Below are 17,733 nucleotides of genomic sequence, written 5' to 3'. Positions count from 1 at the left end.
TTCTTAACCTGAGGCATCACTTTAGCTAATGGGGCCTCCCACTGCCATCGCGCCACCAGCGCACAATTTCTGTTCTCATCCTGAGGTAAAGTTCTTAACCCAAGATACTACATCTGGGTTAGCGGAGTCTGTAACCCGAGGTGTTTGTAACCCGAGGTACCACTGTACTGGGGTCGGGGTCGGGGTTATGACTACTGTAAAAATACATAGGGATACCAAGGGGAGATGCACCAATTGCTGCATTATGATGTCACCAAGCCAAAGTATAGCATATTTCACAAATATCTGCAGTGCCGGAGAACAGATTAGTCTATAAGTGGGGAAATCACTATAAAGAAATTACTTATATTTGGCTATTTAGGCAGCCAATATCAAAAATGTAAAATTGCAATGCATGATTTTCCAGAGCCTGTCAAAACTGTGAAAGAGAAAATCAGAATGTGCAGGCTGTTAAAGTAAGCTATGACTATAAAATTCTGAGATAAGCAAATCAATTAGGGGAGGGGAGGATACAGGGTTTTTTCTCTCTCTTCTGAATCAGCCCAGAAGAACAGATAACCTGTCACAACATTTTGTGTCATCACTCACATAAAGGTGCAATTCTGTACTGAAGTTCTGCTGGTTGAGGGGCTGCAGGACTTGGCAGAAGCCCCAGAATGCCAGATAAGCCGATGTCACGAAACATACACCAACAAAATACATTATATATGGTGGCAGAATGGCTGAAACGGGACATGGGCAGCCCAGGACAAGAGTACATTTACACCAAATCCAATGCACCTTCAATCTATGATCACACACAAGATTTATCCCACACCCAGTTCTATGCCAACTAGGAGGGAGACCCATCCTGTGACCAGCCGCAGTGGGGATGTTGTTCACACCTGTACCTCCGTGGTGTTGAAAACCTATCTGCTCCAGACAGGCTCTGGTACTTTACAGGCTGCATGAGTTATACAACAGATGAAAGGAAGAAGAAGAGTAGAAGAAGAGTTTGGATTTGATATCCCGCCTTTCACTCCCTTTAAGGAGTCTCAAAGCAGCTAACATTCTCCTTTCCCTTCCTCCCCCACAACAAACACTCTGTGAGGTGAGTGGGGCTGAGAGACTTCAAAGAAGTGTGACTGGCCCAAGGTCACCCAGCAGCTGCATGTGGAGGAGCGGAGACGCGAACCCGGTTCACCAGATTACGAGTCCACCGCTCTTAACCACTACACACCACGCTGGCTGAATACAACAATTATGTTTATAGTGTTGTAACTAATGGCTGCTTTTATAAATTGCAATCCAAGTTTGGATCTACTGCACACATTCACGTATCACAATAAGCCAGGCTTTCTGGTTAACCAGAAAGTGTGACTGGCCCAAGGTCACCCAGCAGCTGCATGTGGAGGAGCGGAGACACAAACCTGGTTCCCCAGATTAGGAGTCTACCGCTCTTAACCACTACACCACACTGGCCCTAATATAGCACTGGTTCCTTTGCTGTCTGTTCAGCCACTGTAGAAAGTGCTTGTATGTTGCATAAGGGGCTGTGAACCCTCACCTGGAGGAATACCTGGGCAGTAGCAGGGTCATTACTGATTGTGGCACTGAGGGGGCTGGAATGGCGGCACTGTTGTCTGTTGTATGAATGGTGATGGAGGGAACACGGGTGGCACTGTGATCTCAACCACTAAGCCTCTTGGGCTTGCTGATCAAAAGGTCAGTGGTTTGAATCCCCGCGGCGGTGGTGAGCTCCCATTGCTCTGTTCCAGCTTCTACCAACCTAGCAGTTCAAAAACACACCAGTGCAAGTAGATAAAGAGGTACTGCTGTGGCAGGAAGGTAAATGGTGTTTCTGTACACTCTGGCTTCCGTCTCGGTGTCCCATTGCGCCAGAAGCTGTTTAGTCTTGCTGGCCACATGACCAGACCTGTCTGTGGATAAATACCGGCTCCCTCAGTCTGAAAAGTAAGATGAGACCACATCCCATAGTTGCCTTTGACTGGACTTAACCATCCAGGGCTCCTTTACCTTTTATCTTTACTGATGTAGGGGTGCATTCTGGGGCATACATTTCATGACTTCATTGACTCCTTTCATGTGTGGGTTTGCATACAGGCATCAGTGATGGAACAATCCTCACTTCCAATGACATTTTAACAACAATTCCTTAAGGTGTTGGCTTCCCCTTCCAGACTGGAAAAGGAGGGGGATATGGCAGTCATTATGCTAGCATAGATAGCATTAGCTTATCTCCAGTTCCAGCATAATGCTAATATAGGATTTCTCTGTGACCTCTGTTTTGCAATTCCTCCACACATTGGTATGCTTAATGTTGGACCCTTCAGAGTGTCCAGCCATGGCTCTCAAACTCCCCATCACCACACAAACACACAGATCACTTGAAAATTGCTGTGGTCTTGGCAGACCACTTAATAAGCTTTGTTGTTCTGCAAACCAAAGGACATACATAAATCACATTTTAATAACATTTTTTCCTTCAGCACTAACATCATTGTCAAAACTAGTGCCACATTATTAAAATCATTGGCCCTAAGCCAGCTGGAATTGAAAGCCCTTCTCCAAATAAATTTTTAGGGGAGAATTTAGAGACTGTACCAGTTTCATAATATAAAAACCACAAGACCTTTATCCTGTTTGATAATCCATCCCTGATCAAAACTGCCTCCTTCCTTAGAAAAAAAAATATTGTTCCTTTTCATGGACCATCTGAACACAGGATTGCTGTCTAAAACACTCCAGTATATCCGAATGATTTAGTCAAAACAAAACAAATTCCTTCCAGTAGCACCTTAAAGACCAACTAAGTCAGTTCTTGGTATGAGCTTTCGTGTGCATGCACACTTCTTCAGAACTTCTTCTGAAGAAGTGTGCATGCACACGAAAGCTCATACCAAGAACTGACTTAGTTGGTCTTTAAGGTGCTACTGGAAGGAATTTGTTTTGTTTTGACTATGGCAGACCAACACGGCTACCTATCTGTAACTCGAATGATTTAGATTATTGAATCCTTCAGTACAAAAGAACACTCTATATTGTAATGATACAGGTGTTTTCATTGAAAACTTTATGATGAAAGGGCTGAATCCATCAAATTAAAAAAAGGAAAGGGATAAAGAGCCTAGAGGGGAGAGAAATCACACACTTAGAGCAGGACTGTTATAGAGGACCATTATTAATCTGAAATTATTGAAGCTGTCAACCAGTTAACAAGGTTTAATCGAATAAATCACCTGCTTTGAAACTTGTTCACACCAAAACCACAATACAGTATAGGTATTTTAGATATATTTAAGGAATTCTGAAATGTATTAAATATAGAATTTAATAAATGAACTCTTCATTGAAACAACAGAAAGCCAACTCTAGTTGGTTGCCCTCATCAACCAACTAAAGCTTTAGGTAGGTATTTGCAGCACAAATGCATATTTACTTGGAAGTAAACTAACGAAACCAATGAAACTAACTCCCGAGCGTGTTTAGGATTGGAGCCTTTGGTTATTTATTTATAAACTTTCTATCCTAACTACCGGTATTTCTTTAAAGAAATGCAATATAGCTACAACACGATCCCCACTTACCTGGGAATAATCAATTAGATTTACTTCTGAGTAGACATGTACAGACATGTAAAGGTAAAGGACCCCTGGACAGTTAAGTCCAGTCAAAGGCGACTATGGGATGTGGCGCTCATCTCGCTTTTCAGGCCGAGGGAGCTGCTGTTTGTCCACAGACAGATTTCCAAGTCATGTGGCTAGCATGACTAAATTGCTACTGGCACGTGGAGTACCGTGATGCGGTGTTAATCAATTAACTATTTCTGTCTTACAAATCACATACATCCATTTAGAACGGACCATTAACAGTAAGTTACGTTGTTATCTAAATACCATTTTAAAAATTACGAAACAAGTCACATTATTCAGCAATAAGCCGCTAGTTCAGCACCTGGCGAAACACCAAAAGGATTTTTCACCAAGAGGATTTTGATATTCAAAGCCTGTATTAAATCTGCCTATCATGTGAAGGAACACAGTATGGGTGGCAACCATTTTAGGCGCATCCAATTGATGCCCAACTGCTGACACGCAGGTCATTTGGACCCAGAAGAGGGTGGAATGGGGCAGGCTTATGCGTGTTCCGCCAACATGCACTTTGACCTGGAATGCAACCCCTGCAAGAAACGAGGAGTTGCCTGTAGGTCTCCTGCGATAATCAGTAATGGTTAACTCCAAATAACTAAGCACCATGAGCAACACTCTGTAACAACTGGATATTTTAGCACATAGTGAGCCCAACTATGAAGCAACCTTTCTCAGAATTCACAGACATATAGGGATAGATCCGAAAGTAAGTTAAATAAGTTCACAGATATATATATATATATATATATATATATATATATATATATATATATATAATATGTCTGTTTTGTGTATAACTTTAATAAAAATGTATTCAAAAAAAAAAAAATAAGTTCACAGAAGGAAAATTTCCTGTGCCCCCGTCCCCCACTTGAGCCCCTTGCAAAGCCTCTCCGAAGGTGCTATCGAAATGCACGGAAGAGAGAAGACATACACCTGATTTCAGGCAGTTCAACAGACCCATTCCAGGAGGAGTCCTGAGACCCTCTGGAGAGGATTTTCAGGGGGCGACAGTGCAGAGAATTGGATAGGAAACTTTACTACTTCTGTGAACTTCCTTATTTTAGGAACCAAGGCCTGGGTATAAAATAAACAAGGACCAAATAGGCTTATTATATTCACGACCACAAAAACTAGAAACTTTTCATTTTGCATGCTGTGCTTCCCACATAGATCACCATTAGAAAGGCTTCCCACTAGGCAGTCATAATACGCAAAAGCCACTAACTACATCTCCGTCATGTGATATTACACTGTACGGCATATGATTATGCTTCCTTAGGCTGATGCCTACAAACATCAGCTTTCTGTACGATGCTGCAAGCTATGCCTTTAAAGCTAGTCTTGGGAGTTGATCTCTGCAGCCAACAACTTACTTCATTTCTGGGCAGGATAATGCCAGAGTGGCGGAGGGGGAAGAAATCTGTGTCCCACCAGGCTGCTAAATACCTTGGCGGGCATGAACCCCCTCCACTGTTCATGCAGCATAAAGTATTTCAATCCTAGCATGTTCAGGATTGGGAGGCTAACTTTACTTTATACCATATAAGACAGGGATAGGAATGATGCTTTGATATCCACGTGTTGTTTTTCTTTTTATTTCTGAGTATTTATAACCTGCTCTTCGTTGACTATTTTAATCCCACAGCAGGGATCAATGAAATAAAGCAATAAAAAATTACAGAATCCATAAAAAGGTCCAATCAATAACAAATTATTGCACTGTTGTTCCTTCTGCTGCGAGCCACTTTGGGCACATTGACGCAGCAAAACAGCATACTAATTAATTAAGAAACAACAAGAGGGACCTGAAATAAAAGGTTGCAGTGTGTAACCAACAGGCATTTAGTTAGCATTTTGTGGCTACGAATCATGCTCAGTCCTCACTGAGCTGTTTGGGTCTTTTTTTCCTAAGGATACTTTGTGCTTCTGCAAACCTTAAGCTTCCGCCAAACCTCCTAATGTCTCCCATTTGCATATAGATCATGCTGGTTTTGGTTACATAAGGACTGGCCTTTGTATGATGAGTTCTCTATTAATATATATGTGATAATATGTAAATGGATGTCACTAACTTCTATGAAAGGTAAAATGCTGTACCAAGAGACACTAGAAACAAGGGCAGACACTTACCCTCTAGTCCCAGGAATGGCAGGGCAATCCTACAGAAAGTCCATATTTGTGCAGAATACGCAACATACACACTGTCCCTGGCCCATGCTCCTTAGAACATACACGTTCTCCCACCTTTACAATAACTGCTAGCCATATACAAAAGGTTTGTTTTCCCATTTGGTCACAGCTGCAATGACACCATCACCTATAAAAGTCTAATGGAACAGACCATCTTTTTTAGTCCTCCCCTTTCTAGACTGCCTGTGAAACAGTGTTTAAAACGTAGTTTAAAAAAAATAAAAATAAAAAGTCATGCTCTATTGACTAGTAAATGGCTTATCCTATATAACCCAGAAAGAGAGATTTACACTATATTAAACGCCATCTTAAACACACACACACACACCCATCAAGAGTTCAGATTCCTCAGCTGACTTTAAAGTGATGCCCTCCAACAATTCAGAGTTGCCATGGCATCGACTGTACAAGACTCTAGTTAAAGACACAAAATGCCTCTTTTCCTAAAGGCAGTTATGGGAAGTTAGCAAGTTTGGAAAAGAACCAAGTATGCTTTGGCTCTGCAGTGGACCTAATTTATCATCATTTGGACATTCCAGTGGTTAGCTAAACCAAGAAAGCAGAACAACTGGCACTTTATAACGTCAAGCAAAGTAAAGCTCCATAGGCACTGCCAAAGTTATAGGCTTGCCCTACATACCAACAGCAATTTTCACAACTGGCCATTTGCTCTCCGATAATAGATTTAAATAAATATCATGACACCCAGTTTCCCACCACTGATACTCAAATCTCCGCAGTTAGGAAAGACTCGGCATAGTTATGTACATGGAAAGAAGAAATAATGTTATTTTTTAAAAAATCACAATCAATTCTTCAGAGGAAGTTCTGAAGGATGTAAGATACCATATTTATTTCCTTTACAAGTTGGATATTATGCTAGGGTTTTATTGTTTAAAAAAAATGCAAACAAAACATCTGGCTGACAGAAAACTGTGCAAACAATTGACGTTCACTGTCAAATCTGCTCCCAAATGGACTTGTTGAGTAAAGCATTTTAGGAGTACTATAATGAGTACCTTCATAGCAACTGCAAGTTCCTTTGCTCCTAGCAATCAAAAGAACCCTACTATTAGAAAGAAATGTCAACTATCCTATTGGTATAACAGAAATACTTTTGCCAAGCAGCAAAGTTTTCTTCTCCCAAATATATTACTGAACTGCTGCTTTGCCAGCTGTCACATGGCATAAAGAAATGGGAAGACAGCAGCAAAGGCCACTGAATTAGTCAGGGGTATTTCTCAAGCTTCAAGGCTATTTGAAAATTTGCATCAGTATCACAGAAGAATGGTTTATGCACCAAACTGTGTTGTTTAATGATCCACGACAGTTGGATCCATAAGATAGTTTGTACGGATTTTGCACTGTTGTCTAAAAGAAATTTAAATTTAATTTCTCAACATGGGTTTTTTGGGATATGTAAAGGTAAAAGTAAAGGGATCCCTGACCGTTAGGTCCAGCTGCGGACAACTATGGGGTTGCGGCGCTCATCTCGCTTTACTGGCCGAGGGAGCCGGATTACAGCTTCCGGGTCATGTGGCCAGCATGACTAAGCCGCTTCTGGCGAACCAGAGTAGCGCACGGAAACACCGTTTACCTTCCCGCCGGAGCGGTACCTATTTATCTACTTGCACTTTGACGTGCTTTCAAACTGCTCGGTTGGCAGGAGCAGGACTGAGCAACAGGAGCTCACCCCATCGCAGGGATTCGAACCGCCGACCTTCTTGGCAAGCCCAAGAGAGTCTGGACCACAGCGCCACCTGCTTTTGGGATATGTATTTGGCCTAATATTAGCAAGTTTATGGTGGTAAGGAATATGTTGTCTGCCCTCCTGGTTACTATCTTAGGTTTTAGGATCAACCTTTGGGTATCAACAGATTTGGATGCAGCAGGTTGAAGAGCAAAACTGATTCCCCTCAAATAGCCTCAAAACTTGGGAAATCTAAGTAAATTGCAGTCCCCTTCTTCTGACCTTCATTAACTTCATAGTTTTAGATACACTTACTTCATATACAAATTAATATTAGGAAACACCCCTGGTGGCTATCTGCCTCTTAATTGGCATGTATACATAGACAAGTCAATGAATGGAGTCATAGTTACACACGAAACAGCCCCATTATGTATGATAGCACCATTAGTACCACTGGTGATACACAGCATTAGGCAGGGGAAAATTCCCTTACAAAGGCTAATACTACAGGTGATATGAAAACTAGTCACAGGCTGCATTCAGACAGCACTTTGTTCCATTCTGCTGGCATTTTCTTACCTGGCAATCTTTGGGTTTTATTTGATATTACACATGGAAGCAAAAGACACTTCAACTTTATTCTCCTAGAATTCCAGAAGTTTAGCACTCATTCCCATGTTGTTCCCACACACACAAAAAGTTTGCAAACCCATTTTGACTGCGCTGTAAACTGTAAAGTCTCCTGTTAAGCTCTCACTAATGAGGTAGCCTTACACACAAACCATTTCCGCTCAACTCAGACCCTCATCTGAAAACTAGAGGCAGTACTAACCTACCCTTCAAGAGCTCATTTAAGGATTACTCAGGTAATAGATGGGAAATGTTTTAAAGGTTCAACTTGTGCAAACACAAATGCAAAGGATGATTATAACCTGTTACATCCTGCTCATTGGCTACTAACGGTACGCAAGCACATTTGGCTGTGAAAAGTTTTCAAATGTGGTTCTTACTATGTTTCAAAGTGGTTGCTACTTGTGTGATGCTCCATCGTGAATATGTACACATTAGAATTTAACAACACTAGTTTCATGTTTGTGCAACAAAAAGCAAGAATGGCTGGGAAAGAAATCCTCTGCAAGATAAGGCTGCCTCTCCCTTTCCCTCTGGCAAAACAGAGAAAACAGGAAGCAATGTTCCATTTTTTAAAAAAAGATCAAAATGAGTTACGAAAAGTACAAATCAAGTCAGCACATAAAATAATGCTCTTCTTGTTTTATCCAATGGTACTTGAGATCTTTATACACCATACAAATAAAGCACTAGGCAAAGAAGGCTCATAGGGCCTGGAAGAGGCCTCAGAATTATCTTATTCAACCCAGCTGTGTGCCACAAGTACTGTACAGGGAAAGATTAAACAAGGTGGGCAATCTACAGCAGAACTACACATTCAAATCATTCAAGGAAATGGGTTATTCACCACCACAGAAGAGCAAATTTTCTAGATCAGACCTGGAAGAAAAGAGAACCCACCAACCAGTTCTAAGCCTGTGAGATTGACTAACTTTTAACAGCCCACACCTTTTTACAAAATGTCCCAAAAAGTCTACCTACCCTTTTCTGGGAAATTCTGTCACACCCAATCCTTCCAATTGTTAAGAAACAAATCAACCAAGGCAGTAACATGTCATCAGACTCTTACACCCTGTTTTTACCTCTCTTTCAATTACAAATGACATGCACTTGATGAAACCAATGCTAAATGGTTCATGTGTCGCAAAATGAAGTTTCTGTCTCTCATATTTCCACGCCCACCAAGCCCTCATTTTTGCATCAAGTTTCTTTCATGCAAAAGTTATCCGGGACATTCTTTTTTAAATGCGCCCACCTCCCCCCAATAATTTTTTTCCCATACAAAATTTTCAACTATTTCCATTCCTAAGCAGTACAATAACTTAATACTTCCCTTCTTTGGGCAACCTAGTATTAGCTCCCCAACTACAGCAAGCTTGTGTTCCTCCAAATGTATATTTTTTTGAGGATAGATAACCCCATATCCTTTCTCCAGGTTAGATGGGCAGTCCAGAACCCAGCCACCAATAAGAGCCAACTCCTAGGGGCTAACAGGCCAAGCCCCCCCCCCCAAATTAATGCGCATGGTGTGTGTGTGTGTGTGTGTGTGTCATGTGATCGATTATGTGGGGTGGGGCTTACCTCCCCCTCCCATATTTTATTCAAGTTGGCACCCCTGCAGCCACCAATGTTCGGCTCTGAAGCTTCTCTCACAGATTTTAAGACCCTGCCCCTTAACCCAGTCTTCTTCTTTTCGGGTCTTTTCTACACACACACACGCCATCACAGTCTTGAGACTGCATATTCACTAGTGAAAGGAGACACTCTGCACATGTTCAGACAATCTTTGCAAATTTCAGCACTGAATTAAGACCACCTCTCTATGTAACGATATGCAAACTGGTTTTTCACTATAACAAGACATCCCTCCTGTGTCCAGGAATACACATGCACACGCATCATGTGTGACCCACACACGTCTATTTTTCCACAGGTATACCTATAGCGAGAGGCCACACGCGCGTCTGTAACTCCCGACTGTATCCCGTTTTCCTATAGAGAACCGTCGCCCATGCCTGAACATCATCACCACGTGTGAGGTGACCCATCCTCAAACATTATATACTCCTCCCTTTACTTTCCGAACCAACACATTCCCAGACCCAGCGGCACTTTTTAGGGCTCTGGCCGCCCCTGACAACACCCTCCTCCATTGCACCAGCCTTACCTTAGGCCTCCTTGACGACATTCCCAATTCCCCCTCAGAGTGACCGCCAGTTTCACACGATACCCGGTGCGTGCCCTGTCCTTCCCACCAAGGCACGACCCCGGGCTGCTCTTTCTTGGCTCCCGAGTGGCAGCCAGGCTCTCCCTTGCCCCTTCGCAGGCCCTTTCCCCCGCCGCCTATGCCAGCCCTCGGTGCCCACGACCGCCTTCGACGTGGCTCGGGGGCAGCCTTTCCCCCACCAACACCTAGTGCCCCCCACCCGCCAGACCCTCAGGGGGAGAAGCAGCTCGTGCAGCAGGGAGTCAAGGCTGCTGCGCCAAACATGCCCATGCATATTCCCTAGGCAGAAACTTCCGTCTCGCACTTTTGTTTCCTCTTGCAGCGTCCTTTAAAAGACCAAGGGGGGGGGGGACCCTCTGCAAAACCCAGGGCAGGCGCGTGTGGGGATGCGGCGGAGGGAGTGTGGGGGGGGGCTACCACCACCACCTCCTATCTTCTTCCCCGGTGCGCTTACCGTTTCTCCGGGAGTCCAGCGCCTCCGAGGCGCTTCAGGGTCTCTCGGTGTGTGTCCCGAGCGGGACTCTTCCAGCAGCGCCAGCCAGGCAGGATGAGCTCATTGGAAGCAGGCGGGCAATAGTCCCCGCCTCCCGCATTTCTCCCCTCAGGCCGCCTTTCCCTCCGAGCAGCCAGCCAGGCTCGCGCGGGGGGAAGGGAGGGAGCTTCCCAGGTTGGTTGCAATGGATGCCTCGCAGTTTCGGCCCGCTTCCTCCCGCTCGCCCTGCACACACGCCGTCTGGTCTGGGCTGAGCGTCCTGCAAAGCGCGCGAGCCAAGCCCTGGACTGGGCGCGGCCAACTCACCGTGGCAACCTCCCCCCCCCCTCCCTTCCCTTCCCTTTATTTTTTTGCTTCTCCTCTCGGTTCCTGCCCGCAGCTTCCAACAGCACCACCCCTCCTTCTCTCTCCCTCCGTTTCCCTCCACCCCCTCGAGTGGCCGAAGTTCCTGTTGCTTTGGAAAGAGGCAAAACCATCTGGGACCAATTAGCGGGAAGGGGGCTCAGCAGGACTGCAGGGCAAGCCAGGCTGGGGAGACCCGGCCTTTGGCATTCCCGCGATCGACAAATGCAAACCTGGAGTCAAAGGTGGGGGTGGCGGGGTAGGGTGGAGTAAAGGGCATGGATCAGGCCGCCTTCGCGCGGAAGTGATCGGATAAATATAGTTGCAAACGCCTGGCGGACAAGCGCTTAATCAATGTTGCCTTGCATGGCTGCTGCTTTTTTTATGTTTGTCCCTCCTGCTTTCCGTGCTCACGAGAAAGCTTCTCTCATACGGGGCTTGTTGCAACGGCGTCCTCTCTTGAATGTGTGCAGTATATTGTTACCTACCTGCCTTACTTGGGTTGCGTGTTGCAACCGGTAACGTGGCTTGCATGCTATATAAGCTGCCGCTGTTACGTGTTAAGAGTTCACTCCTTTAGTCAGTCGCAGGGCTGTTTGTTGCCTTTTTTTTAACCTGGGGGGGTTTACAATATCACAGGACTCTGTAATCGTTGGGATTTAAAAGCAAAGGGGATTTTAAAAGGTTTTATTGATATATAATACAAAAATAAAATCTTTATTTGTTGAAAGAGGAATCTTCAAACGTTGTCATAACATCAAGTTCTTTATTATTATTTTTGACTGTGTTAAGTGATTGATGGCTGTTGGGTTTCTTGTCCTCAGGCTTCTGAGCTAGGCACGCTTGCTTGGGAGTAAAGTACTGTATTCAACTCTCTGAAGAATACACTGTCTTTTGAGTAAATCTGCACAGATTGTGCTGTTATTACATTTTTTTTTAGAGAAGGCACTTGTTGAAATATTTTTGAATGCAACCTTGCAAGTGAGCAGTATTTTTGACACATTCCCCTGCCCTTTTAATTCTGTGTCGAAGCAACCATACAGTTGTTCCTTACTAAGCCATACTCAGAGCATGTAGGTCTGCTCAGAGTACAACTAAGGCTGAAATCCTAACCCAATTTACCTGGGAGTAAGTCCCACTGAATTCCATAGAACTTACTTCTGAGTAGACTGTTAGGGTTGTGCGGTTTGTTTGATATGACCTATACATCTTATCATTTGTAAAATTCGAGGTGCTGTAACTTACATACATTTTCTGATTAATGGAATGCTCATCACTTATAACAGCAATGGGAACAATACTAGTGCCTTGGTATTTGTTGAAGGTTTTAAGTTCTCTTCCGGGATGCAAAGTCATACACATCGGAAATAGCCAATTGCATCTTTAAAGTGAAGCCATTATCCAAAATGCCAATAAAAATTATAGCACAGAAACGTATCCCTCCTCCATTCAGTTACTTCCTCCCCTCAGCTCCCAATAATTTTATTACAATTCTGAATGCAAGTCTAACAGCACAGTTCTGTCCATGTTTATTTGGCTCTAAGGCCCCCTTGGGGTTAATAAGGCTCACTCCAAAGGAAGTATGCCTAGGATCGCAGCATGAATCTCTTAGATATAGAGTTCTGAATTATTAGGCCTATTGAGCAGTACAAACTAAATGATTTGTACATTTTAAAATTCTATTACCACAATTTGCCAGATATTTAATGCAAGTTTCTGGGCTTGGTCACTTTGCCACACCTGATAAGACCCAAACAGTCTTTGGTACTCCTTGCAGTTGGAACAGCCTCAGCTTTCTACCATCAGCAATGACTCACACCTTGCTGCAGGCGCTTCATTTTCTAAGTATTTTTACCCAGGGAATCTTTGCCTCCCCGCAAAACCTATGTGCTGCTGTTGGAGAAACCCTTAACATGTGGTTCCAATGTTGTTATATTGCATGGGTAGGCAAACTAAGGCCTGGGGGCCGGATCCAGCCCAATTGCCTTCTAAATCCGGCCTGCGGACGGTCCGGGAATCAGTGTGTTTTTACATGAGTAGAATGTGTCCTTTTATTTAAAATGCCTCTCTGGCTTATTTGTAGGGCCTGCCTCGTGTTTTTACATGAGTAGAATGTGTGTTTTTATTTAAAATGCTACTCTAGATTATTTGTGGGGCATAGGAATTCGTTCATTATTATTTTTTTCCAAAATATAATCCGGCCCCCCACAAGGTCTGAGGGACAGTGGACCAGCCCCCTGCTGAAAAAGTTTGCTGACTCCTGTTATATTGTTATTTTAATTTATTGTAAACTACTTTGGCACTCTTTGGAGTAAACGGCAGTATTGCAAATAGTTTTGCTAATAAAATAAATAAGTGTTATTAAAAGCAGTTTCAACTCAGAATTCCAAGAGTATCAAATTAAGTGTCCGCTTACAAGATAATTTACCTTGGAAAGAGAACTCATGCTAACTTCTGATATGCTTACATATTCCTAGGGTTACTTGGGTTGAAGTGAATTGGAAGAAGGCAAGATCAGAAGCTCCTGACTCATCTCCCTTTCATCCTGTGCTAATAGACCATGATGTAAACAAAAGAAGAACTGTTATCTCAGGGTGGGAGAGTTTACATGTCTGTAGACCAGTGAGGACCAAAGAGACTGAAATACTTGGGAATTTCTTGTTCCTGTAATCAGGGAGTGGTAATCTCAGGGTAACCCTGAGATAGCAGCTTGTTTCATGTGAAAGGGTGTTTGACGGAGTTTGGATTAATCTATCAAGAACACCATCCACAGGAGAATAATTCATTTCTCTGTTGTCTGAGTGATCAAGACAGTGTCTGGGTTTCCTTGCATTTTTACTGCACAGACTTTTGTCTCTGACACCTGAGGCTTGTTAACAACAGTGTTTCAAACCCAGCAGACAGATCAGGAAAGATCCTGTAGGTAGGTACCTCTCAGTAATGAAAGAGTCTTCATAAGGTGTCTAAACAAATGAGACCCGGGGGTATTGTCAGTATACAAGACATCAATTACATTCAGATCCACGGGAAAGCAAGGAATCTGGATATTTTTCACTATAAATGAATTCTGCCTTCTATAGTACTTCAGCACTTTCAATGACATCAAATGGAGGGGGGTGTTTACTGTCTTCAGCCTCTTCCCCTTGGGAGGAGCCAGATCCACAGCTGTTCTTTCACTTAGGATTTCCCCCTCCACTCCCTCTTCCACTGATTTATTCAGATAATTTGTCTGAGCCAGAAGGCTTTCTGAGCTTTCTTTAATGGGAGTCATGTCTGCTTCCAGATTCTCAAATTTCCCTTGCAAAGATTGAAAGTTTTGAGAGATCTGTTCAAGTTATCAACAGACACAGCTTAAGCTAGGAATGACAGCAGCAAAAGGCAGCTCCAGCTTTGGGAATTTAGAATTCTCCCCCCTCCCCTCCCCTGGCAAGATCTTTGTTCCTGGCCATTTATTTTCACTAGTTTCTACTATGGTTTCTGGTTACACAACTATAGCTGCTCTTTTAACAGGCCCTTGTTAGGACTATTTCAATTAGAACTAGCCATTTGAATGAACTCCTCTTCTTGTGCTGAACAGTCTGAAAATATCTCCCTTTCTCCAGTAGAGAAGGAGTGGTCACTTTAATCAATTGCAACTAATAGCAAATTACTATCCATTTTGGTCCAGCATAAGCAATTGCTCCTATAGCTGCTGTTTTTTGTTGTTGTTTTTAAGGGTATAATTAGTAGAGATCATAGGGACGTGGGTGGCGCTGTGGGTTAAACTACAGAGCCTAGGACTTGCCAATCAGAAGGTCGGCAGTTCGAATCCCTGCAACGGGGTGAGACCCCGTTGCTCAGTCCCTGCTCCTGCCAACCTAGCAGTTCGAAAGGATGTCAAAGTGCAAGTAGATAAATAGGTACCGCTCTGGCGGGAAGGTAAACGGTATTTCCGTGCGCTGCTCTGGTTCGCCAGAAGCAGATTAGTCATGTAGGCCACATGACCCGGAAGCTGTACGCCGGCTCCCTCGGCCAATAAAGCGAGATGAGCACTGCAACCCCAGAGTCGGCCACGACTGGACCTAATGGTCAGGGGTCCCTTTACCTTTACCTAAGTAGAGATCATAGCCTGGGGCTTTCATTAGATAGTGTTGCTTCTTGGAGCGTGTTGGCATAGATGCTCGCCATACTCCTTGATTTGCTTCTCTGGTATACAACTGAAAAAATGGGAAAGAGTAGCGAAGAGAAACTTTGAGAAGGCAAAACATTGCTGGTTCCCTGCCGCTGCTGCTACACAATCTCTTTTTATCCATATTGAGGCTGTGATTTTGCACTATGGTTTTGTGGACCACTTCTAGGGATTGATATATGGAATGAGACCCGAAGAAAGACAAGTCTTGAAGAATCACGCTTTTTTACTCTTGAGACATACCTGAAATGGAGCCCAAATCTCCACTATGTTTTCACCAGCAGGGCCAACCCTGGGCACCCTTAAATCTTTAGCAGATAGATCCATGTGACAAATTGCTACGAATTGTGGCAGAACATACCACAGCTGTCAGATCATTGCAAGCACTACATTTTTCCTACACAAACAGGGGGAAAGCCAAGCTCTCACAAACATTTCCATGTACGGTATGTGGAAAACACGCAAGCATATATTTTGCTACAGCATGCATTTGGAACAACCAGGGTCCTCTGTACCACCATCAAATCTGTAGTTTCCATCTCTGGTAGGCCAGTGAATCTTACTGCTGGTCTCTGAATCAGAGTTCAGGAAGGGAAAGAGCAGAAACGCCACCATGCCATGACTCTTGGAGCCACTTTGCACTGGCAAGGCTTGTAGCCCAGCTTCTGCTACCTTCCTTGGTCCTCGTAATCCACGAAGCAACTGAGTGAATAGTTCCGCAGCAGGAGCGGGAGGAGGAATTGCTGAGCAGCGACATGGATCGCAGGTCTTTGGTTCGCTAGGTAATTCCAGCTGTCATATTTAATCTCTTCTGGGGCCTCCAGCTGCCCTAAGCCAAACAGTGACAGGGAGAGAGCACTTTACGGCTTGGTGAGTAAGCAGGCAGTGAGGATAGATATTTGCTCCATGTCAGAATTCCACAAAGTGGCGGAAAGACATTAGCTGCACTTGGAATCTCCTGGCCTCCACTCCTGAAGCTTTGGTTGGATTTAACTTCAGGCATCAGCTGTCTTGGATCAGCTCAGCCCTGCATTTAGCAAATAGCTTTTCATGAAGAAAATATGTGAAGAAGTGGTCTTGGTCTTGCTGCAAAAAGAAACCCCCACAGAAACTTAGCTGCTTGATTTTTGACTGTCATTAATGGTAGAAATGAGCAGTTTTCCTTAGAGAAGTAAGGAGCTGCTTCAGATATACGCAGTTCTTGTCATATGATCTTCCTCCCAAGTAGTAGCAAGAGTACATTTTAAACCACTTCCACACACACTCACACAAAATGCTAGGGAGTTTATTTTTCACTTAATTTTTCCTTCTGCCTTTTTTTTTTTTTAAAAAAAAAAACTCCCTAAGATTTCTATTTTTTAGCTACACATACCTCCCTATTTTCGGCAGGTATAGGAACACAGGAAGTTGCCTTATTCTGAATCAGACCCCTTGGTCCATTCAGCACAGTATTGTTTATACAGTACTAAAAGGTAAAGGTACCCCTGCCCGTACAGGCCAGTCGTGTCCGACTCTAGGGTTGTGCGCTCATCTCACTTAAGAGGCCGGGAGCCAGCGCTGTCCGCAGACACTTCCGGGTCACGTGGCCAGCATGACGAAGCTGCTCTGGCGAGCCAGCACCAGCGCAGCACACGGAAACGCCGTTTACCTTCCCACTATAAAGCGGTACCTATTTATCTACTTGCACTTAAGGGTGCTTTCGAACTGCTGGGTGGGCAGGAACTGGGACTGAAAGATGGGAGCTCACCCTGCCGCGGGGATTCGAACCGCCGACCATGTGATCGGCAAGTCCTAGGCACTGAGATTTTACCCACAGCGCCACCCTCGTCCCTAGTACCTAGACAGTACTAGTCTCCGCCAAACAGGTGCCCTCTTGATGTTTTGATGTACAGTGGTACCTCGGGTTACATACGCTTCAGGTTACAGACTCTGCTAACCCAGCAATAGTACCGCAGGTTAATAACTTTGCTTCAGCATGAGAACAGAAATCATGTGGTGGCAGCGTGGCAGCAGCGGGAGGCCCCATTAGCTAAAGTGGTGCTTCAGGTTAAAAACAGTTTCAGGTTAAGAACTGACCTCCAGAATGAATTACATACATAACCAGAGGTACCACTGTAGTCCAAAGGAACTTAAGGGCACCAGGTTGGCAGTGGCTCTGAGGTGTTTCAGGCAGGGGTCTCTCCCCCTACCTGGAGACAGGACCTCTTGCTGCCACTGAGAGCTGCAGGCCTTCCACAAACATGCATACAGAGAGAGGGTTTGTGCATCAGCCAAGTGAAGCTTCTGCTTTTCTTCGCCATTACCACTGTCGTGTCATTTTTAGTTGAGAGACGCCCT

At 44.1% G+C, this 17,733-nt stretch overlaps 1 protein-coding gene across 2 annotated transcripts in view; it reads right to left on the bottom strand.

The window, feature by feature from the left end:
- Positions 1 to 11,253, bottom strand: part of TANC1 (tetratricopeptide repeat, ankyrin repeat and coiled-coil containing 1) — a 138,566-nt gene extending 127,313 nt beyond the window's left edge. The window contains exon 1 of one of the 2 annotated variants that reach the window (XM_081870454.1): positions 10,848 to 11,253. Coding sequence is in view for 1 of the 2 variants with exons in the window: in XM_081870453.1 (XP_081726579.1) it covers positions 10,334 to 10,354 (21 nt within the window). In the remaining variant the exon portion in view is untranslated. Of the gene's footprint in view, positions 1 to 10,333; positions 10,394 to 10,847 lie in introns of those variants that run through there. The other variant, XM_081870453.1, reaches the window with a different exon arrangement.
- Between the last annotated feature and the right edge of the window lie 6,480 nt (positions 11,254 to 17,733).

The sequence above is a fragment of the Podarcis erhardii genome (genome assembly GCF_964252035.2).
Source record: "Podarcis erhardii genome assembly, chromosome: 1".
Taxonomy (NCBI): Eukaryota; Metazoa; Chordata; class Lepidosauria; order Squamata; family Lacertidae; genus Podarcis; species Podarcis erhardii.
The sequence above is the reverse complement of the archived record's forward strand: the minus strand, read 5'-3'. Positions and strand labels throughout refer to the sequence as shown.